The sequence below is a fragment of the Manis pentadactyla genome, chromosome 1 (assembly GCF_030020395.1).
Source record: "Manis pentadactyla isolate mManPen7 chromosome 1, mManPen7.hap1, whole genome shotgun sequence".
Taxonomy (NCBI): Eukaryota; Metazoa; Chordata; class Mammalia; order Pholidota; family Manidae; genus Manis; species Manis pentadactyla.
The window spans coordinates 122,398,814-122,423,311 of record NC_080019.1 but is presented as its reverse complement, the minus strand read 5'-3'; the positions used below and the strand labels follow the sequence as shown (position 1 = coordinate 122,423,311).

At 34.0% G+C, this 24,498-nt stretch overlaps 1 protein-coding gene across 5 annotated transcripts in view; it reads right to left on the bottom strand.

Annotated features, from left to right (window-relative positions):
* Positions 1-403: 403 nt before the first annotated feature.
* OPA1 (OPA1 mitochondrial dynamin like GTPase) overlaps positions 404-24,498 on the bottom strand; it is an 89,560-nt gene continuing 65,465 nt past the window's right edge. For all 5 annotated transcript variants that reach the window (XM_036875128.2, XM_036875132.2, XM_036875131.2 and 2 more), the window contains 2 exons: positions 5,443-5,516; positions 404-3,398 (listed from right to left, as the gene is read on the bottom strand). In XM_036875128.2, the coding sequence (XP_036731023.2) occupies positions 5,452-5,516 (65 nt within the window). In that variant the 3' untranslated portion in view covers positions 404-3,398; positions 5,443-5,451. The remainder of the gene's footprint in view (positions 3,399-5,442; positions 5,517-24,498) is intronic.

Below are 24,498 nucleotides of genomic sequence, written 5' to 3'. Positions count from 1 at the left end.
GGAAGTTCACAGTTAGGTGGCAGATAGAATTAAGTGATCTTTAAGATTCCTTCCACTTCTAAACTTAGGTGTGACTTTTTAGTCTGAACATGTTAGGATCACAAATGAAAATGATGGCCATGGCAGCAAAATGCAATCTAAAAACGTTTTTTATATATTTTACCAAAGAAAATACCAAAATGTTTTGATGAGTTTCCAGACAAGAAAAAAAGCACGGTTTGACCATGGATTACAACCGTGAAGTGTGAGGCATGTGCAATTCAAGCCTTCAGAGAAAAGCCACATTCAGAGACTTGATAGGTCATAAATTTGATTATACGTGGTTCAAATTATGACCCAAGGTGCACAGGTATCTCTATCTCCCTCATTAAGACAGAGAAAACTTAAAAGACGCTCCCCAATATAGAATTATAATGTGACTTAAATGTCTTTAATTGTTCATCTACACAAATGACCATAAATCAGGCACAAGCAAATATAAATTCCAGTAACACATACATGTAATGTAAACGTTTTTAAAAATAATACAAAGTTCACTCACAGTGCACAAGTAAAAACAAGGCTGAGTTTTAAATACTTAAACATACAGACAGCCATGATTGTTCAAAAGGTAAGCATATGTGTAAGCACATACCTAGTATTGAAGCCTGAAACTATGGCACATACCAGTTTAGCAGACTGAGATTAAAAGCATTACTTTGATCCCCTTTATTGGAAAATTGCCATATTTCATTCACAGATAAGCACATCTAAAATAAATAAATACAAAATTATTAACCAGTTCAGGAGTTTATCTTTCTAACCTACAACTCTGAATCATCAATTTTCAAATTCCCAAATTATAAGGTTAGGTAGTAACACTCTCTGCAATGTTCCTGCTCCTTGTTATACTGTTCATTTGCATTTGGAAGCTAATTTATTTGTTGGAAGAGTCTGTTGGATTAAAGCCTGGAAAAGGGGGAATAATACAAAGAGGAGAGAATATAATTAATCTACTAAGAAAGGCTGATTGCTCCACTTATAACTACAGCTCAGTTGGTTCAACCATGAAGCAGCAAGAACTGTTAGTTTCATACTGTGCATTGCCTACATATACTTTCTAAAATTGATATCCTGACTGAGTAGATTTTAGATATAATCTATTTACAGTTGTTCAGTCTTCCATACAGAGCTTTGTTCACTCAAGTCTTTGCAGATTCTGACATGAAAAACAAATAATTCCTGGTCTAGTTAGAATTTAACTTCTACATATTGAATTTCTGAAGTGATCTGTTTGAATCATTAATTTTTGTACTAGATACAATACACAGGGTTTACTGTTAAGAATCCAAATTTTGTTTGTTTTTTAGAAACATTTGTACTTAATAAATATGTAGCTTGCAAGGGAAGAAAAGGCATGCTTAGTATGATATCAGGTAAAAAGGAAAAAAAATTATATAATCCATGAAAGAAAAAAGTTCTATCATTGAGTGGGGTGGGGGAATATCTGGACTCTTATGTGGAAATTTTATCATCTATTTATATTTAAATTACCTCAAAGAAATGAAGATAAACTACCCTCCTTTCCTAAAGTTACAAAAAGAGGTATGACAAAAATACTGACTTAACATCAGCCTTTTGCTTGGGAGAAATGTGTAGAAATACAGCTGAGGGCACTTCTTCCTATCTATAGCTCACAGAAATTAATATGGTCCTATATTTTTCTTTAGAAAATAGTTTGTAAAGTGGTTGTTTTACAACTGCAAAGATATTAATAACTGCATGGTGTCTGCTTCAGGGAGGGGCCGGCACTGGCGAGGCAGTCACCCAGCGAGGCCCCCTCTAATCGCTGCAGAGAACAGTGGGAGCTCTACTCCCTTCTGTTCACCCACTAGCCCTAGACCCGAAGGACACATGAAATGTACTTGACTACTCACCCACCATAACAATGTGCACTGCAGCTAGAGGCTTCTGAAAGGATCTAATTTTCCTTTCAAACACTACAAAATAAGTATTTACTGAATTCTCAATTTCTGAAATATTCCGTGATATCCTTCAACCTTGCATAGTGTCAGATTGTGACAGTGATCATAGTGAGGAATGTGTGACAAACAAACAAACAAACATGTGGGTGGCAAAGGAAATATTACCAAAATATAATAAAAAAACTGAAAAATTAAGTATAAACTCTAAAATAAAAGCTGTCACAGAGTGGGCACTTTTATTAGAATAATAAAGGCTTAAGGAAATGGCAGCAAAGAGCAGAGTTAAATGAGAAAGACATTTGTAGTTAAAAATGGCATATTTCTTTGCTTTAAAGTCTTTCAGCCAGTAAAAAAAAAATATATAGAACACATGAAAATGCTGTGAGGGTATTATTATAATTGAACTGCAATGATTTAAACTTTATTTTTCTTTCTTTTTTTTAAGCATTCAGCTTTATTTTTCTTTAAACATGAAAAGAGGGGGATGGTCAACATTATTTTAATTGTTGAAATAACTTCATTTAAAATACAGTCTTAATGAAAGAAAACCTTTTACTGATGCTTAGGTGAAATGTTTGACAACAGTCTAAATGAAATTAGTCAATGGATTATTCTTAATCTTCCTTGTCCTATGTCACAATCTAATAGCTCTGTCAACAGGTAAAAAACACTGTTAACAGAAAGCCTAGCTCAAGCATACAACATCCAAAATGAATGAATTTCAAATGTATACAGTGAGTACAAAAACATCAACTGAATCAAACAGGTAAGCTGCTACTGACTTGGCTTCGAAGGGCGACTCTCCAAGCTGTCACTGAGGATTGAAATCTCATTCAGTGAATGCACACAGAATTGTAATTCACATTAACCTATCTGAGGGGTTCTTCTGTTAACTGGTTTTCTTTCATGATGAATATAAACTGAATTGTCATGGTCAAATAGTTTCCGGATATAGAACATTACAGATGCAGATAACAACTTAACAAGTTACCATTATTTTATATACAATTGGTATGTTTTAGAAAATTGCTGTAAGTTTTATTTCAAAACACCTAGCATTCTTTTTCTGGAGAAGAAACTGCCATCAAATAACATCAACTAATGAATTAGTTGAACCAGTGCCACCACACATGAGACAACAAGGAGGAGAGCAAGTTTCTTATCTTCAAGGACTAAACCTAATGGCCATATACCACTTATATTATCCCAATTTGTCACTTCAATACAATAAATTGGATGTTAATACCATTTCCACTGTTTTTTATTCAAAAGGCAGCTGGTGGTTAAAGTGCCTCTAACACTCATAAATTATTTTTACCCCATGACTTTATTTTATATTTAGAAAGGTGGGCAGAAGAAAAAAGGCAGGACAAAAGACTTTGGAATTTTCTTTCTTCAGTTGTATGCAGAGGTGATTATATTATGAGTAGGATTCTGTAAAAATAAACACATCTGATGAATTTAGGTCTGGGGAGACGAATGCAAAATTTCTAAGTACACTTAATTAGTTTCATAAAAGTGTTGATAATCATTAAAATATTGAAGCTTAACTTCCTAAGTTTGCTAGTTTTATTATATTTAAAATATCACCCTCCATGGCACTAAACATAATTTTATCAAACATGATGTATGAATCAAAAACTACTGAAATTTATTTCTTATAGGAAAAAAAAAAAAGTTAAAAACATACTAAAATTGATCAGTGGGAGGAATCTATGTGTGGCTGTGTTGGATATGAATATCCTTAGCAAAGATCAGAATTAGTTACTTAAAACTATCAGGCTGACAAGCTCCACACATGTTAAAAACTCTCATTTCAGGGTACAAAATAGATCATCTTTTCAATTCAGATACTTGGAACAGTTCAGTTATAAATCCCAAGGGTTTGGAAGGGCCTTAGGGGCTGTAGACAAAAAGGGAACAAAGAAAGTTGGGATGGTTTCCTTATACAAATATCATCACCACGTGGCTCCTAGGACTGCCGGGCATGCACCTGGCAGACACTCTGGCAGGAAATGGCATGTTCCCAGCAGCAGTGGGGACTATAGATGGTACACTGACTAGCTTAGTGAAGTGACACTGACTATTATGTAAAGCACTGGCTGGCTTTGGACTTTCTCATTTCATTAAAAAGAAAGAAATGTAGCTTATATTTTTAAAAGTTTTTGTACTTTAATGAATTTTCTCCTCCCAAAAGCCCCATTTATAAACAAAAATATCAAGTAAACTCTGGTGCTGAAAAGAATCTCCAAATCAAGATGGCTCTCAAAACTTTTCTAACATTAACTGTTGATAGGAATCATGATGACGAAGATATAACACTTTATGGTTTTAAAAGAAAATTTTCATACACTGGAGTTGTATAAAATATTCACAAACATAAACATAAAATAACAATTATTTCTGACCTGTGTTAAAGATGACTGACATTTGTTTCTAGATTTATTTTTGTATACACCTATATACATCTATCTTATCTTATGAAAGAGATAAACAAAACAAAGTAACAAGGTATTACTCTAAAGTTTTCTAACTCCTTCCTCCCACTCATTGCTCGTGAATTATTCTGAATGTCTGTCTGAGCTGTGCTCCCCTTTCTAGCTTGCTTTCTCAAATACACTGCTCTTATAGTAGAGGAAACTAGGGAGTTTCATTAAAGAGCTTTTTCCAAACTGAGTACAGCTAAGGAGGGAATCTTTTATTCTTCTACTAGTTCTGACTGTGTTGCAGGCTGCCTAGAGGATAAGGTTCACAGTTAAAGTGACTAATTAAATATTTTAAATAAATTATAATGTCTTAATTATAGCATTTTCCCTTTCTCAACATCTTCAATAAAAGCAAAAGACTTACTAATTATAATTCTTCAGTGATAATTATCAATTTACTGTGCTACTAAGGGAAGTCTCTAAACATGCAATATTTTATTGGGAACATGCTTAAAATGCCAGATTATAAAATTGGACAAGAGAGTCTACACATTTTGAAGAGTACTAAATTCTAAGGGTATCTTAGTTACTTTAAACAGGAGAAAGTTTCATCTACATGTTTTTAAACATAAAATAATAAGATTAAGAGCAATTATTAAGATTTTTAGTCAAGCCAAATAAAAAGTTTGTGAGTTAACATATACATAATTATCCATCAAATCTGAGGAATAACATGAGAGCTATAGTTCAATTCTTAAATATGCAGAAAACTTATGAGCTACTGTATATTATGAAATATCTTAGCTTTGTGCACCTTTATTCTGTTGGAGGATATTTTTAGTTCAGCCAGAAGGCAATCAAATATTCCAAGGAGCAATATGAAATTTAGAATCTAGTTTCAGAGATCCCTGCCATTCAAGTCACTTAATTACATTAAAATAATTATTAAGGAGCAAGCAGGATAGTCAAGTAGAATGATAACTATTAAAATAAGTTTAAAGATAAACTTTGCGCCTAGTCAGAACCAATGCAGTAAGAGGACTTTTACTCACTTATTACAATTATTTCTCCTGATGAAGAGCTTCAATAAAAGCATCAAGTTTTTCTTGAATTTCTCTAACTTTCTCTGTGGAGACAAAAAGAGACAGTAAGTTGGCTAAAAATGAATTTATTTTTCAAAGGCATCACAAATCACAGGAGATAATCACTCAAATAAGATCTGGGATACTTTAACTATTTGGGAAAGGGGGAAAATGTTCCCTTAGCACACACGACCTCTTATCTAAATAAAGTTCAAATGGATAGTAGTAATAGCTCTTAACAATTTTTTTGGAAAGGGGAGGAGGATGAGGTCTGTGACAGACCCCTTTGAGAATCTTATAAAGGTTATGGAATCTTAGAAAAATGCATGTATAGATACACATACAGTTATGTATAGAATTTTAAAGAGTTCTCAGATTCTCCAGAGTCCATCAGGACTCACAGTTAGCAACATCTGGAACAGAGAAAAATACAAAATAGTGAAACTATTTTTAAAAATTAAATGAGAATATAGGTATTTAATTGGCCTTAGACTGGGAAATGACTTTCGAGGTGTAAAGTAACAGGAATAGTTACAAAGGAAAAGATCAACCAGTATGATCACATTAAAATGTGCACTTTATATATCCAAATGCCCTAAAATGAGAAGACAAAAGAAACTGTAGGAAATATTTGCAGCAAACATGAAAAGGACAACAACACTTTAAAAATACATACAAAAATATACTATACTAGTTGTGAATGAGGAAAAGTTTAAACATCAGAGCCACTCAAAATAGATATACATTATTTTTTATTTTAGTTTTTCATATTTATAGACTTCAAAATAAAATCTATAATTTCTCTCTAAAATATAAAGATTTTCACAAAGGTAAACTCTTCACAGTGCACATCAATCTCCTAATATTAAAAATGGAAAAGTAATGGTCTATTCTACTTCATTGCTACCTTAATCATTAAACTCCTATTTTAAAATGTTAAGCAAATTTAAAATATTTTTGTCCCTTTAACACAATTTACCATATTAGTGGGGATTATCAATAAAAGTGAGGTGACTGGTTGAAAGTTAGTGACTTAGAGGGAAAACTGCAAATCATTCTATGTGATTCTAGAGAAATCATGTAAGATGCTTTAAGATTCAACATTTGTATCTTTTACATTTAAAAATAAATAATCAGTAACTGAAGATAAAAGTATCCCTTTCTATCAGTGAGACAGCATTTGCAATGAGTAGCCAATAAAAGAAACGACCTTTTTATGAATTTTTATTAGCACTGCAGGAACTCAACAAAGCCTACCATGGCTGTATATAAAAAACATGATGTCTTTATCTTCTTTTTCCAGTAACTTAACACTTCTAATTCTTTGTATTACATCGAGACTAACACCAAATCTATAGGAAGAAAATCCCTATTGTTTTAATCAAACTATTTACTGAGAAAATATAATAGCTATCACAAAGACAGCAATAACTCTTTATAATAAAGTAGAAAAACTAGAAAAAAGAATTCCAACATATCTTGGAAGTTTAGTCTGTACTTTTTGGTAGTTTGTACTGTTTTTTAATCTGCAGTCAAACCAGTAAATGTAATTCCTTTATCAAAATATGGTCACATTTTTATTTTTAAAATTAATTCAGCTGTTATTGTTAATTCAATAGCAACTTCATCTATTTTCTTCAATGACTATTTAGAGAGTTAAACAGTACAGTTTATTAGTCAAAGAATTTTTTAAAAGGGTGGGAACATAGGAGGAAAACAAGATTTCTAAATTGTCTCATAGAGTTTTGAAAATGAATGGGATCTTTAAAAAATCTTCTAGCTTAACCAGCATAACACGTGGAAATCTAAAACAGGTATTTAGAGCCTAAGCATTTCACTGAGAACTATTTCTATTGGGGAGAGCTGTACTGTATGAAGAGAAGAAATCTGATTCTATTTGCTTCAAGATCTGAGGGGAATCAGGCAAGCTGCAGGGCCAGCCTATCTATCCTTTCACCCTGTCAGTGACCCCTTCCTCAGCTGGGCACTCTGTGAGCAGGTGGCACAGTAGCATCACTCACGAGAGACTACACGGAGCAAAGTTGGATCTGAAACACCAAGAGCCACTCCGATGCAGGCATTTAACTGGGCAGCTGGAATCAAATTCAAATTCTTCTAAAATCAGAGATAAGCAATGTTTTTTCCAAGTGAAAGGCCTATTTAATATGAAAACCACAGAATAAAAGATTACCAAATTTTCCTTTTAAAAAGCCATTGTTTATGATAATGGGGGGAATCTAGCAACCACAATGTTGCTCATGTGACTGTATATTAATGATACCAAATTTTTAAAAAGCCATTGTTAACAAAACATTTTATAATTGGAATATCAGGACACTGTACCACTATGCCCTCAAGAATGACATTTAAGTCAGTTCCTAGGAAGACAAGAGGGAGAGGGGAGGAGAGCAGAGGATGGGGTAAATGTTAAAAGGAAAATGAGTAATTGTGATACATGCATCCTTTTAACATTAAGTTAAAACATTACTTTTGTTCCTTCACTTATACAATGCACTTAACGGTGGGATGTGGAGACACAGATGATATCCTGCCTTTGAGAATAATTCCTTATTCCCTACCTGAATCCAAGTCTACGGTGTCTATTATGTTTTGAAGATGTCAAATCCCACATTTCATTTGGTCCTCACCCAAACCCTTAGGTATCACTGTCCAAGATGGGGACATTAAGCCTAGAGAGTTAGCCTGGTCCACATTCTTCTGATTCAGAAACACAAACTAGATCTGCTGCCATATGCAGACTCTAAATAGTAACAAAATAAATGCCCTTATTTCAAGTGTATTTGCTATGTTTTACATTTTATGTGAAAAAAAAGTATTTTGGTAAAAATCAGGGAATGGAACAGTTACGAAGCACCTCCAAAGTAATTCAGTGCCTGGGAATGACTAAGAAATGTACAATAAATATTATTACTTCTTGAGGAGACTAAATGTATAGACATTGGAGAAACCCTTAGAAAACAATATAAAGGTACAAAACAAAAGTAGCTCAGTACCTTCAGTGTCTACAACAATGCCTGACTCACCACACATGCTCAATAACATGCTCCGTGATAAATAATAAATGAAGTTCCCCCAAATATGGCACAGAAAGTAAGGGCTATTGGTCATCAAGAAGCAAAACACCACTTGACAGGCTTCCTGGATGTTATACCAGTGACCAAGAGGGCAGAAGCCAGAGGCACAAGAGCTAGAGCAAACCTGGGAACAGGAGGCAGGGAACACATTGACAATGAAGATCAAGGGAAGCTGGTGGGTCACTGAACCACATAAGCAACACAGAGTAGAGCACAGTCAGGTCTCCCAGCACAATACCAGTGTACCAGTGGTACTTAATTTTAACACCTTATTAGGAAGACTAAAATATGCTGACTGTATACACACACATACAGTGTTAGCAAATAAACTGATTCCATGCTTTGCAAGGAAACTATATTACAAATAATAAGCAGCATTATTTCCCACAGTTGAAGTCATTCATTTTAAATTCGGATATAAGTTTTCAGCACTATCTTAAACACTAACTATGCCATCTACTGCACAGTATACTAAGTTATCTATAAAAAATTGAGGTTGAATATTAGCAACTAGAACTTTCTACTTTCTGATCCTTCCAAATTAGTATCTGAATATTAGTGTTTTCAAATCCCAAGATTTTAAATAGTATTTAACTATTTCACCATTAGAAATTACTTTTCAGAGAAATATGTATACAGATTAACATGGTTAATTACAAAACAAACTCCTTTTTCTATTAAATATTAGCATTAAATATTTATAGCTAGCGTATCTTTATAAAATTTGTGATTTATTTGATAAATTAAGCCAACTCAGGAAAGGATTAACAAACTGCTCTTTCTGTTACATTGAAATAGCCAATTCTACATGTAGTGAACACTAAGTCTACCTTCCATTTATCTAATGTTTACTTAAGAGATGAACTATTTCAAACATCAATTCACTGTGCTTCTTGATTAAGTCATGAATATTCCCATAATCCCCAACTCATAAACCACCAGTCTCAGTGAATGAAGTCCCTTCTCTTTTTTCTTTTCTTCAGATGACTTGACACCCATTCATGTTTTGGGTCTCTTTATCTCCACACAAAATGATACTGCTACTCATTTTCTTTTTGAGCCTTCTGATACTTGCTCTAGAAGTCTCAAATACAGACTAATCTGTAATTAGGTTTTGAATACACTATGAATACCAAAAGGCCAAACCTGGGAAAAGGTTCACTTCAGTGGTTAGTAACAGTTTAGAACAGGAACAAAGAATCACACACAAAACATTACCACATGCACTGCAATAAACCTTTTACAACTTTTCATATTTTTAAAGAAAGCATGAAGAAACATGCTGCAAACTTACTAATACAGTATACTTTAAGCAAATCACACATTCAAAGACCCAAAAGTACCTCAACAGAACAGTTCTACAACATGCTGCATACATAGTTTGTACCAAGACTGAGGACACCTTGTAGGTGTGATTCTGCTGTAAAAAGCTGTTCACTAAAGGACTGAAAATTAAAGGAACACTTCTTATTCTATAATATATATTGTTCCTGAAAAGGCTTGCTTTTTATTAGATAATTAGAAGTACTCTTTAGAAGTTCAGTACTTAAAGGAATCATCTAGGATACAGAGAAACAAGAAGATAAATTTTAAAAAGATGAGCAGAAGACCAGATTCAAGATTCTCAAAACTACAGTCAAAATCTTAAATTCAGCACAACAAAAAATGTGCACCTTTTAGAGGTGATGAAAGGAATAACCAAAGAAATGCAGTCAAGGGTGTATAGCTAAACCTAACACTTCTGAATCCTGACCCTGTAGGTTTTTTCCTACCACTAGACATGATTATTTACTTCTACTTGTTACAGAAGGAGGGGGCATCATTTCGTACATCCCGGAAAGATGTTTAAGACTGGTATGGTAATTTCAAAGCTGGGTGGGGTCCCAGACTCCTAGGGGCATCTGTGAAGGTGGTATTAAGAGTTCTTTGGTTTATTTCCACTGATTCAAAAGTTCAAATGGAAACCTTTGTTTGGGCTAGAATTATATCTACTCTCACAACACTTACTTACTTAGGCTCATTTTAGGTGATAAAATTGTAACTCTATGTTTCTAATTAAACAATTAAGTGTATTATTGGAGACAAATGGTGGCTACATAAGTACATACACATGTCAAAATTCAACAAGCTGGACACTATGATTTGGGCATTTTATTGTATGTATCTCAATAAAAAAGTAAATAATCTAAGTGTATTTAAGGGTATTATTGTAGAAAGTCCTCTACTACATGGACTTCACAGCAGTATACAATAATGAAATGAGTGTGTGATGAAAAAAAATGTTAGGAACTCCTGGTCTATCACCCCTAATAATCAGTGAGGTAGTTACTTCAAACAATTTTCATAAAGGCAATAACATAATGTATTAAAAAATATATGATAATGTGATCAGGAGAAACAAGTTTCTAGTCCCAGCTTTGTCTTTAACCTAATTTATGACTATAGACAAGTGTCTTTATTTTAATGAAGTAATATGTCCAGAAGAATTCAAAGCCTATTCTACTTTAAAACTTAGGACTGAAATGTAATATTCTGTTTTAATTGCAGTTTTTAAAATGTGTTGTCTTTTGTTTGTTCCTTAGTACCTTTTTACTTATTTGATGTTAAGCTCCCTCCCAGTAAAAAATTCAATCATAAATGACAACATTATTCTCACAGGGCTACACAATTCATTTTAGAAAGATCAGTTTTATATAGCATTTTCCAGGAATCACTATGGAACTGCTTGTATAAATTATTTACTTATAAAAATGTCTGTCATTTAAAATCAACGCAGCAAAGACAGAGGCACTGAACAACACTTTAGAATAGATGGACCTAACAGACATCTACAGAGCACTCCACCCAAAAGCAACAGGATATACATTCTTCTCAAGTGCGCACGGAACATTTTCCAGAACAGATCACATACTAGACCACAAAAAGAGCCTCAGTAAATTTAAAAAGATTGAAATTGAACCAACCAACTTCTCAGATCACAAAGGTATAAAACTAGAAATAAATTGTGCAAAGAAAACAAAAAGGCCAGCAAACACATGGAAGCTTAACAACATGCTCCTAAATAATCAATGGACTAATGGCCAAATTAAAACAGAGATCAAGCAATATATAGAGACAAATGAAAACAACAGCTCAATGCCCCAACTTCTGTGGGATGCAGAGAAGGCAGTTTTAAGAGGAAAGTATACACCAATTCAGGCCTATCTAAAGAAGGAAGAACAATCCCAAATCAACAGTCTAAACTCACAATAAATGAAACTGGAAAAAGAAGAACAAATGAGGTCCAAAGTCAGTAAAAGGAGGGACATAATAATGATCAGAGAAGAAATACATAAAACTGAGAACAATAGAAAGAATTAATAAAACCAAGAGCTAGTTCTTTGAGAAAATGAACAAAACAGATAAACCCCTAACCAGACTTATTAAGAGAAAAACAGAATCTACACACATTCAACAGAATCAGAAATGAGAAAGTAAAAATCATGATGGACCCCACAGAAATAGAAAGAATTATTAGAGACTACTATGAAAACCTATATGCTAACAAGCTGGAAAACCTAGAAGAAATGGACAACTTCCTAGAAAAATACAACCTTCCAAGACTGACCAAGGAAGAAACAGAAAATCTGAACAGACCAATTACCAGCAATGAAATTGAATTGGCAATCAAAAAACTACCCAAGAACAAAATGCCTGGACCAGATGGCTTCACCGCTGAATTTTAGCAGACATTTACAGAAGACCTAATACCCAGCCTCCTTAAAGTTTTCCAAAAAGTAGAAGAGAAGGAAATACTTCCAAACTCATTCTATGAAGGCAGCATCACTCTAATACCAAAACCAGGCAAAGACACCACAAAAAAAAAAGAAAATTACAGGCTAATACCCCCGATGAACATAGATGCAAAAATACTCAACAAAGTATTAGCTGACCAAATTCAAAAATACATCAAAAAGATCATCCATCATGATCAAGTGGGATTTATTTCAGGGATGCAAGGATGGTACAATATTTGAAAATCTATCTACATCACCCACTACATTAACAAAAAGAAGGAAAAAAATCACACAATCATCTCCATAGATACTGAAAAAGCATTTGACAAAATTCAACATTGATTCATGATAAAAACTCTCAACAAAATGGGTACAGAGTGCAAGTACCTCAACATAATAAAGGCTATGTACGACAAACCCACAGCCAACATCATATTTAACAGTGGAAAGCAGAAAGCTTTACCTCTAAGATCAGGAACAAAGCAATGATGCCCACTCTCTCCACTTTTATTCAACATGTATTGCTGGTCCTAGCCATGGCAATCAGACAACACAAAGAAATAAAAGGCATCCAGATTGGTAAAGAAGTTAAACTGTCACTGCTTGCAGATAACATGATATTGTACATAAAAAAACCTCCTAAAGAATTCACTCCAAAACTACTAGAACTAATATCTGAATTCAGCAAACTTGCAGAATACAAAATTAATACACAGAAATCTGCTGCATTCCTATATACTAACAAAGAACTAGGAGAAAGAGAAATCAGGAAAACAATTCCATTCACAATTGCATCAAAAAGAATAAAATACCTAGAAATAAACCTAACCAAGGAAGTAGAAGGCCTATATCATGAAAAACATAAGACACTTTTGAGAGACATTAAATCAGACACTAACAAATGGAAATACATCCCATTCTCATGGGTAGGAAGATTTAATATTGTCAAAATGGCCATCCTGCCTAAAGCAATCTACAGATTGTATGCAATCCCCATCAAAATACCAACAACATTCTTCAATGAACTAGAACAAACATTTCTAAAATTCATATGGAACCAAAAAAGACCCCGAATAGCCAAAACAATCCTTAGAGAGAATAAAGCATGGGGGATTATGCTCCACAACTTCAAGCTCTACTATAAAGCCATAGTAATTAAGGCAATTTGGTACTGGCACAAGAACAGAGCCATAGATCAATCAGTGGAATACAACAGAGAGTCCAGATATAAACCCTCAACATATATGGCCATTTAATATATGATAAAGGAGCCATGGATATACAACAGATAAATGACAGCCTTTTCAACAACTGGTGTTGGCAAAACTGGACAGCTATTATGTAAGAGAATGAAACTGGATTACTATCTAACTCCATACACAAAAGTAAACTCAAAATGGATCAAAGACCTGAATGTAAGTCATGAAAGCATAAAACCTTAGAAGACAACACAGGCAAAAATCTCCTGAATATAAACATGAGCATCTTTTTCATGAACATATCTCCTCGGGCTAGGGAAACAAAAGCAAAAATGAACAAGTGGGACTACATCAAACTAAAAAGCTTCTGTACAGCAAAGGACACCATCAGTAGAACAAAAAGGCATCCTACAGTGTGGGAGAATATATTCATAAATGACATATCCGATAAGGGGTTAACATCCAAAAAATATAAAGAGCTCATATGCCTCAACCCCGAAAAAGCAAATAACCCAATTAAAAAATGGGTAGAGGATCTCAACAGACACCTCTCCAAAGAAGAAATCAAGATGGCCAACAGGCACATGAAAAGATGCTCCACATCGCTTAATCATCAGAGAAATGCAAATAAAAACATGATGAGATATCACCTCACACCAGTTAGGATGGCCAACATCCAAAAGACAAACAACAACAAATCCCGGCGAGGATGTGGAGAAAGGGGAACCCTCCTACCCTGCTGGTGGGAATATAAATTAGTTCAACCATTGTAGAAAGCAGTATGGAGGTTCCCCAAAAAACTAAAAACAGAAATACCATTTGACCCATTAATTCCACTCCTAGGAATTTTCCTGAAGAAAACAGGATCACAGATTGAAAAGATATATGCACCCCTATGCTTATCACAGCACTGTTTACAATAGTCAAGACATGGAAGCAACCTAAGTGTCCATCAGTAGATGAATGGATAAAGAAGATGTGGTACATATACACAATGGAATATTACTCAGCTGTAAGAAAAAAGCAGATCCTACCATTTGCAACAACATGGATGGAGCTAGAGGATATTATGCTCAGTGAAATAAGCCAGGTGGAGAAAGACAAGTATCAAATGATTTCACTAATCTGTGGAGTATAACAACAAAGCAAAAACTGAAGGAACAAAACAGCAGCAGACTCACAGAACCCAAGAATGGACTAGTGGTTACCAAAGGGAAAGAGGTTGGGGAGGGTGGGTGGGAGGAGAGGGAGAAGTTGTTTAAGGGATACTATGATTAACACACTTAATATAGGAGGCTGAGGGGAAGGAAGTAGAGTACAGAGAAGACAAGTAGTGACTATAGCATCTTACTATGCTGATAGACAGTGACTATAATGGGGTATGTGGTGGAGACTTGATAATATGGGTGAATGTAGAAACCATAACGTTGCTCATGTGGAACCTTCATAAGATTGTGTATCATTGATACCTTAATAAAAAAAAAATCACCCTTGCACAGCACTTGCTATGTAATAGATGCCCACAGACATTCATCGCTCATTCATTGCTGACTGATCTTACTTCACCCATACCTAACTCAAACATAAAAGATGATTATTTTAAAAATTTCCTATTTTCAGACCTCAAAACAGTAAGACTTAGAAACAAAGCTGCCATAAGATAGTCTATGAGGTATACTGTAATTTATGTCTCCTGAATATATAAATATTTCAAACTGACTTGAGGATAAATGTAGCCTTCTTTTCTTTCTTAACTGTAAGCATTTCTATCAGATTCCTTTTAGCTAATATAATCAAAACCTCTTAAAGTTATACTTCTTGATACTTAGAAGCCTATTCTCCAAAAGACTTCAGTATGGGTGACAAAGATTAGCCTTATACACAGGCCTTTACACTGAATAGGCCCTTCAACATTCATAAGTAAATAGCAAACCTAATTTCAGCTCAGCTATTAGTTCTTATCCATCTGCCCTTAACAAAGTGGAGTACCATTCCAGGTGCTTATCAATATCAATGAATGTAAAACAAACTTTCCTTTACTAAAAGGCTCAGCTACAAGAAGAAATAAGAAATAAGATTTATGTATGGGGGATGTATAATGCTCCTATTTCTCTAAACACTGTATTTTATCTTTAGATAAGCCAAACCAAATAGCTATGAATCTGGATTGCAGCATTTTGATTTCACCTAGAATTGGTTGTGTGATCAGCCTACACTGAAAATACTAAAGAGCCCCATGAAACTCTTCATTACATGTAGCCATTTGATTCACTACATCATATAATTCAGCATTCCTTTTATGAGGACTGATTACATTTCTCTCAGGTGTGTATACTGGGAATATCTATAATCTACTTTGCTTTCCATTTTGCACCAACCACGAAGACGCTCAGAGCTAAATCTGCAGATTACTTATAGTAAAGTATACAGAATCCTTGAGAATGTATTTTGAGAGGGTACTAGTCTTATCCCCAAGTTTCACATTATTTTACTTGCCTTCATTTACTCTTTTCTTTCATCCAACTTTTCCACCTAATTATCTTTACTTTTTGCACAGGACAGATCTTTGTAAGCTGTCTCACATCCTTTCTGGGAAAACACAGGGAATTAACACACAAACTAACAAACTAATTTGTAGACGATATACCACTAGGCAGCTGACTCATATAATATATTATATTGTCCTAAAACTGGTCTTTTTATACTGCTAATGCTTTTAAAATCAGTAATTTAAGAACATTCTGGGGGGACACTTGTCACATTTAACCCTCTATGAATAATTTTTGTATGGGAGAAAAAATAAATTTTTACTTCTGCTCAATTCTTAGAAAACCCAGTGGCATAAATATCTTTACTTGAGGTATTTACTTTTAGAAACAGAAAAAAATCATAAATTTTTATGGGATTCATGATCACCTTTTTAAATAAAAAAGTTAGATTCTACCATAAGATTGTAATAGTGTACTATGTATTACTTTATTCTATATCCAGTAGATAAAATACCCCATATTAATTATATCTATCCATTCAAATTATGGTAAAAAAAATATTTAAAAGTTATTTTAATGCTAACCCTTTAATAATACACTGCTTTATTTTCTCCCCACCCCAAAAAGCTTAAATAAATACTATTTCAAGAGGAATACATTCCTTTTGTCCCCACTAAAAACTAAGTATCAATACAACTTAAGAAATATAATTTAGATAATTAACTGGGAAGGCTAAAAAAGCTTTAGCCTAATGACCAATAAAACATTCAGTCCCAATCAATTAAAAAGTTTTTAAAATAATCCACTTTTTTCTTTTCTATTTTCCTCTTACTCTTAAAAGTATATTTTACTCCGAATTTTGTTAAGAGGAAAGTTGAAACAGTTTAAGAAAAAGGAAACCACCCAGGCAGCCCTTAAAGAGACAGGACATCATTTATCACCTACAAAGACAGATTTACAAGAAGAGGGCCCCTTCTGTTCCTTTAAGACTGCAAAACAGATGGGAAGTGAATGGACAGTCAATGGGACAAGAAAACACATGGGAGGTGCTGCTGTATGTATGTTCCCAGCATAAGAAAGAGGTCAAGATTGTAACTGCATGACTGGATCCTGGAAAGGGTCTTTCTTCAAGCTGTTACAAAGACAAACGCTGTTCCTCATCCTGATGTCAAACTGTTATAAATATTGGTTTGTCAAAAGACCTTCAGTGCTGAAGCTTTAAAAAGGAGGTGTAACAGATGAATGAATCATGAGAATGATTCTTAGACAGTCAGCTCATTAATGTAATTTTAAAAGTAAAAGAAAAAATAATTCTGATTTATGAGCCATACCAAAAATTTTAAAGTATGGAATTAAAAATTGTAGACTTTAATAAAGTTATGAATAAAGTGAGATGAAAAACAAAAACGAAATACAATTCCCTCTCTTAAATATGATGCTGCATTAGGACAAAGTATTATTAAACTTGTCACAAGGAGAACAAACAGGCATTCATTTTTTGTTAGGCTGACGTCACAAGTTGTCAGTTATTTCTAACAACAACCCTGTAAGGCTCTCACAACAACCCTATCATTATTGATGTTGGTTCAATTAAGTCATAATAAGGTTCAAATAAATGAAAATAACTCCAGAATTAATCTCACATATTCATTAGCTTAGAAAATCACCTTTAAATTGTAAGCCAGAATTTATTAATTTTTTTATAGAAAAAGAAAATAACATAATTGAAATAGCAGCAAGAATACACAGACTTACAAACCTGGGTTATCTTTGGTGATGAATGAAATCATTACATATGTCTTTAGGATACAAATTCATTGTCCTACATTCTCAATAATTAATTTAACTAGGAAGGCTCTAAAATTAACACATTGAAAATAACATAAACAAGCAAATTATATGAACTTGATTATCTACTGTCAACCACAAGCACAAATCCAAACACCAAAGGTGAATAGAATCCCAAAACAAATAAAAAAAGATACTTTTCTAATATATCTGGTTAGCCCCAGTTTTGCCATAAACATTTACATACTGGCTAAATCATTTCCCTCAGTGAACATCCATTTTCCCATTTGAACAATGGGGTATAATACCTTACAAAGCTTCATATGCCTTGCAAGGCAAAAATGGACAAACACGACACATTTATAAAGTGTAAAATTCTATACAAACGTAAGAGGCAGATCCAGAGTACTGAGCAGGATTTGGGTTCCTAAGTACCAAATGATGCAGTTACATGAGAAAACGTTCTATTCCTGAATGCTTCTTGCCTGGCTCATCACTTTCTCTTGCTCATTGGCAACTTTGGAAAAAACAATTACAGTAAAAGTGAGAACAAAAATTGCAAAGTTAAGAAGCAAGGAGGTAACTAAAATTGGAGCTAGTGGGAGGAACACTCAAAGGTTTTCCTGTGTAAAAGAGAATCAACATCAAAAGTAGCTGGAGTGCATGGAAGAATCAATCACACTAACAGTTTTAAGATGGGAATGACTTGGGCATCTTTGAAGGAGAGGCATAATGAAGGCACACGTATACATAAGAAGAGCCAGGGTCCTGAATACAGGTGGGGGTTAACTTTCAAAGGACAGTGATTTTCAGTACATGTTTTGCAACAAGATAGCCTCTGGAATACCTGACCTATTTAAAGTAACTGGTACCATAGGTTTTATTTTTATTAATGCTGTTTATTCCTCTCAGTGAACCTTTCTGGTATGTTTATGTGAAGAAAAGGAAGAGAAATTTAGCCTTCTCTGACAGATGAGAAATGAGAAATAGGAGCAATGACAATGAACTGAAGATGTGGAGGTGAAGAAGCCCACCTAGCAAGGAGGTCTCTTAATGAAAACTATTCAGACATGTCACAGAACTCATGGCCCTGAGACCATATTAAAAAGTTTGTTAAATGCCTAAGGTGCCTAACTGGTTTTCTTGGTTTCACTGGAGATGGCTGGTAATTACAGGTATGCTTTGGTTAGGTAACTATATTCCTATTATGTTAATGTGTGTGCACAATTTAATTAGTAGTTTAAAACCTATCCATGCTGAAGTTACTCTACAAGAAGATATGTCAAAGAAATAATCAATCTCCCCAGGTTTTCTTCTGCCTGCTACTTCTATAGCTTTTCTTCTTCCTTCCTAATCACAACCTTTAAATAGAACTCGTGCCACATGTCAAATTTACCAAGTATCATAATTCTTCCAAGTGGTAAAGACACCTCAAGACAAATGCTGGGCATAGAAGCCACAGGGCATAAATATGCAAAGAAGTAAAAAGCTAACCTTTTCAAACTATAAGGCTTCTCTCTCACTTACCAACTTAACATTTCCCTGTATGGCCCCGGAAGATGACTGGTTAGCCAGAGACGGGTAAGATTCCTCAAGGGAGGAACAACCTAAGACAGGCACAGTCGCAGGGGGCCATCTGGTGAGAAAATGGGGAGCAGCAGAGGTGAGGCTTAGAACCTCCCCCCTCATGTTCTGAGAGAAATCTTCTGCATACGTGGATGTTTATTGCCTTCATCTAGCTCGGATTAACACATAGTCTACAGGCACACACCTGATCATCTACATTTGCTCTCTTACAACACTAAACTCTGTTTTCTACCTTTATCTCGTATCTACCTACCACTTCAGCATTTTATTAAAAATAATAATAATAGAGAAATGTGGTATCCACATATAAATCAAGTTTAAAAATCAAATGAATATTCATATTTGAACTGACTGTTTATAGTTCATAATGCATGAACAAAACCGAAAGCTTCTGTGATGACTGCCCTTGCACTGTTCACCATGTAACTTATTCACTATGTAAGAATTTGTTCTCCATGTAAGAATTTGTTCGTTATGCATCAGAAGATTGGAGACTGACGAAAATTAGGCTTGGGGTGGATTAATGATTGTGCATTGAGTATTGACCCCCCTATACAGAAATTTATTGTTGTTAACAACTATTTGATCAATAAATATGAGAGATGCCCTCACAAAAAAAAAATATATATATATATATATAAACACACTTCCAATTGTAAAATAAATAAGTAACCGGGATGTAATGTATAGCATAAGGAATATAGTCAAAATATTGTAACAACTTGGTATGGTGATAGCTGGTACCTAGAATTATCATGTATATAAATGTTGAATCACTGTGTTGTACACCTGAAACTAATGTAATGTAATACTGTGTGTCAACTACCCTTCAATAAAAAAAAAAAAAAAAAAAAAAGTTTGTTAGACTGCAATGTTAGATTGTTTAAAAAAATTTGCCATCTACATTGTCTAATTTTGTACAGTGTACACATACTAGTTCTGTGATTTAAAAAGGATTAAAATAAAAACACCTAAAATTCTGGTAGTGTATTTGGCGAAGACAAGTACAGTACAGTCTGTGCCTATGACTCAAAGTATGAAGTGGTGCCAAGAAAAGGAGAGACTAAAAAGACTTTAATTCCTTGGCCCAGAAAAAAGATCTAACTAACTAAAGTGAATAAAAAATAGCAAAGCTCTGTCTACAACTCAAAATACTAAAACTAAATAGATGAAACAGCTGTTCTAAGAAATTAAAATAGACTACTTCAATATGCAATAGGTAGCAAGCACAGAAAATCTATTATCTTAAATGGGTTCTACAAGCTTGAAAACTTCACTAGTTCAAAAGATTTCAATTAACAGTGACAGATCCATGATGGTCAGTTACTGGAAATGAGAAGAATTCAAAGTGAATCCCAACCACTAAAAATGATACCATGAAGAACAATTACTATGTGGTCCCAAGAAATGTCTCTTAGTGTCACAATCACCAAGAGGTTATTTGGGGAAATTGTCACTTTTAAGATTGATTGTATCATGAATTAGCTTCATCATTTCTATGAATACAATAATTAAGAATATAAAATTTTGAATTATGTTCATTTGGGAAAAGAAACCACTTAGAAATGTATAAAATAGTAAAAAATTAAAATTCCTTTTACCCTAAACTCCCCTCTCCAACTATCCTAGAATCCTACACTTCACAGAAATTGCCAGTTTAGCATGCATCAATTTGTCCTTCAAGACAGTTCTCTCTTAAAAAAAAAAACTTACACACATCTTGCTTAATTTAATTTTTTAAATATACTGTTTCACAGGCCAATGGATTGTCCTGTGGTTAGTTTTCCATGACTGGATTCCATTTTTTTTCTTAGAAATGGAGAGAACACATAATTTAAAAATAAATCAAAGTTTAGTCCCAACTCTAATGATGTTACTTCTTTTTAAACTCTCACTGAGGAAATGGTAAACAGCATTAACAAGGGAAAGAAACAGCCCAATTTCTACCTTTAAATATGTGCACTGGCTTTTTTATACATAATGTAAACATAAACACATATCACAATAACACATAAATAAAACCTACTCTAAAATGTTAAACAAAAACTTCAATCCATAAATTATGGAGGAGACCTTATCTTTATCTATACTTTCAATCAGTTAAAACAGGAGTTTAAAGCAAAAAGAGTATACTTGCTAGGGAAGAACTGAGTACTAATAGCGAGTTTAAGATTACAGAGAAGTAAATATCCTTTTTATCTTGTACCAATTTATTAATATCCTTCAATGTTGCCTTTAAAAGATAGACTTAGGCCATCAAAAATGTGTTTGATTCTAAAAGTCCCATTTTGAGTCTGAATTTTTTCACCAATAACCTGGAAAGCACACCACTGAGGCTTGTCATGTGGAATTCTGCCTGCAAATAACTACTTCTTTAACACAGAGGACTCTCCCTGAGGATTACTTTATTCTTTGTATCACCCTCTCTAGCTTTCTCTGGCTACAATACAAAGCATCTATGCAATTCAAGGTAAAAATAATCCTTCACTATCTTTCTTAGTTGCTTTGATCTGTCAATTTCACCTTCACAAAGGCAGAATTTAGATATTCAATCACTTTTACCCTGAAAAGATACATCAAAGACCTCAAACACTGTTAACATAAAATAGAAAGAAGTTATTAAGAAACATCCAATCTTCCATTTTTCAAATATACTCATTTCCATTAGTAACAGTTACAAAAAGGTATACAAATGAAAATACTCCATTCAACTTAAAACTACCTAATAAACATAAAAAATTATTAAAGTGCTTGGTGAATTGGGTGGCTTGGCAATTAGGAAATCATTGGTGACCTAAAAAAGTGGTTTTGCTGGGGGTGAAAGCCAGATCACAAGATGCTAGCAAGGCAGTGAGGGGCTTAGGGGTGAAAGAAGCAAATGCAAGCTGCTCCATCTATTAAGGGATGAGATGGCAGCTTTCCGGCATGACAGAGTACGAGAAAGGTTCCTTAGGATGAGAAGAATTGGGTTCCTTCTCCCTCTTTTTTAAGTCAAGAGTACGGGGCTAATGAAGAGTGTGTACTCAAAGGTCATGATCAGTCACTAAACACATACAATATATAATAGACAAAGTATGGTGAATTTATTAAAGAAATTAATCACGTTGGCAGAATAGATCAAAATAGATTTAAAAAATTTAACTGGTTATTTTGATTTATCTGCAGTTACCTATATTAGGAAGAGTGCCTTCTACTCAACTAAACAACACTGACAGTAAGTACCTCAGTAAGGGTTTTAATTACTGAAGGAAGGTAAATAAATAGGAAGGAGGAAAAAATACTGGTTGAGGAGCAAGCAATAATGAAGAAAGCACAGTGAGCTAAGAAAGATGGAAGACTTAAGAGACAGAAGGAAAAGACAGCTTAGGCTGTGCTATGAGGTAGGAGAGATGAGAAAAGCAGGATTGAGGTCTTATTGATTTTTGGCCAAAGAAACACAGTAACACTATTTAGACACAAATAATTCCACAGGGATAATGGTCCATCATATAGTTCATGCCTTTTCTCCAGAGTACCTCTATTGTTTTTGATTGTGCTTTAAAAAAAAGAAAAATTCTCTCTGGACCTATGTACCTAGAATCTTACAACTTTCAATGCCACCCCCTCTTCCTTTAAACCCCATTAAACTTCTTTTTTTTTTGGTTACATCTATAGAAACAAAATGAACATGTTACTATAAACATAGTTCAAATACATTTTCAACAGTCACATGGCTTATAAGACTTTACTAAAACAAAATATTGTCAATTTTGTCCCAATTAATAAAATTACAAATTATACTGCTGTGAACAGGAAGAACTCTTATGTTCTGGTTTGGGGTAGGAGGTTGGGCAGTGGTGGTGCATCTTGGCAAGAATCACCTAAGAAGACTTGTTGAAATATGCATACCAGAGCCCCACCTCTGGAAAAATCAATTCAAACATATGACCTCCCTTTCCTATAATTTTAAGTTCTAGATTTTGAGTATAATAATCTTCCTAGGATGACGTTCAGTCTTACACACTACTTCATGGCTACTATTATAATCCATAATGGCTCTCAGGGGAATGGCAGGTATAGAAGTTTAGGAATGTGGAGTAACCAGTGGAAGTTAAATCCAAGAGTATCTGGTATTTTTCTTTACTAAATTAAGAACAAAATCATTCTGGCTGATGGATCCATCCAGATATGTTCTGACTACTTTTTATTCAAGTTTTAATGTGGCATGAAGTTATTTCTTAACTATCCTACACATTAAAATTACATTTTAGAGTTAATGAAAGGGTCTTTTTAGATTTAAGCAGTTATGATGAATTTTCCTTCCCATCTTAGCTTTTTTACTGCCATAACTTCAAAAACACATTACTATGTTAATTATGAAAAACAAAGTTTTCATTATAAAAATGATTTCTGTTACTGAATATATGGGAGCTCAGAGAAATAAGAAATTTCCATCTGTAGTTTATATTTCTAAAAGTTTTTAGAGTCAAAACTGAATCTCATGCACACTAAGATGCAAAGCTTGCATCTTTGCTCCTTTCTAATTATCAAGAGAAAGGACAGCATGGAGGATAAGAAGGGATAGGGAAAGTGAAGAGACACAAAGACGAGCCTCAACAGTATTGAACACTCCAAAGAGAAACAACATTAAGTTTTAAGAAACAATTGCTTGCTGTCTGGGAGATGCTCAGGCATCAAACAATAAAGAACAGTCAACAGAGGCAAGAGGCCGAGCACGCTGCTGCGATTCCTACTCTCTAATCCCCCAAGCTCTAGTAAAAAGGCCAGCTGTTGCCACCTCGTGTAGGGAGTCAGCAGAGCAAATTAACTATGGGAGAAAAAAGCTGCGGATATTGGAAAATTCTAATTTACCAGCCTCTTTAAACTATGCTGTTAACATTAAGGACATCAAACTGTAACATTAAAATAAGCCTGTGCAGTGGTAGCCCAAGTAAAGGAGTTTACCACTGTTTTCATATTTCATTAGTAAATGAAATGTAAATATATTCACTTTTTACTGAAGTGTATCTTCTATTCATATAAAGTACAAGAAATATGAAGATATACACTGAAGCTTATTATAAAAATTTAAACACTCACAGACTAGCTCAAC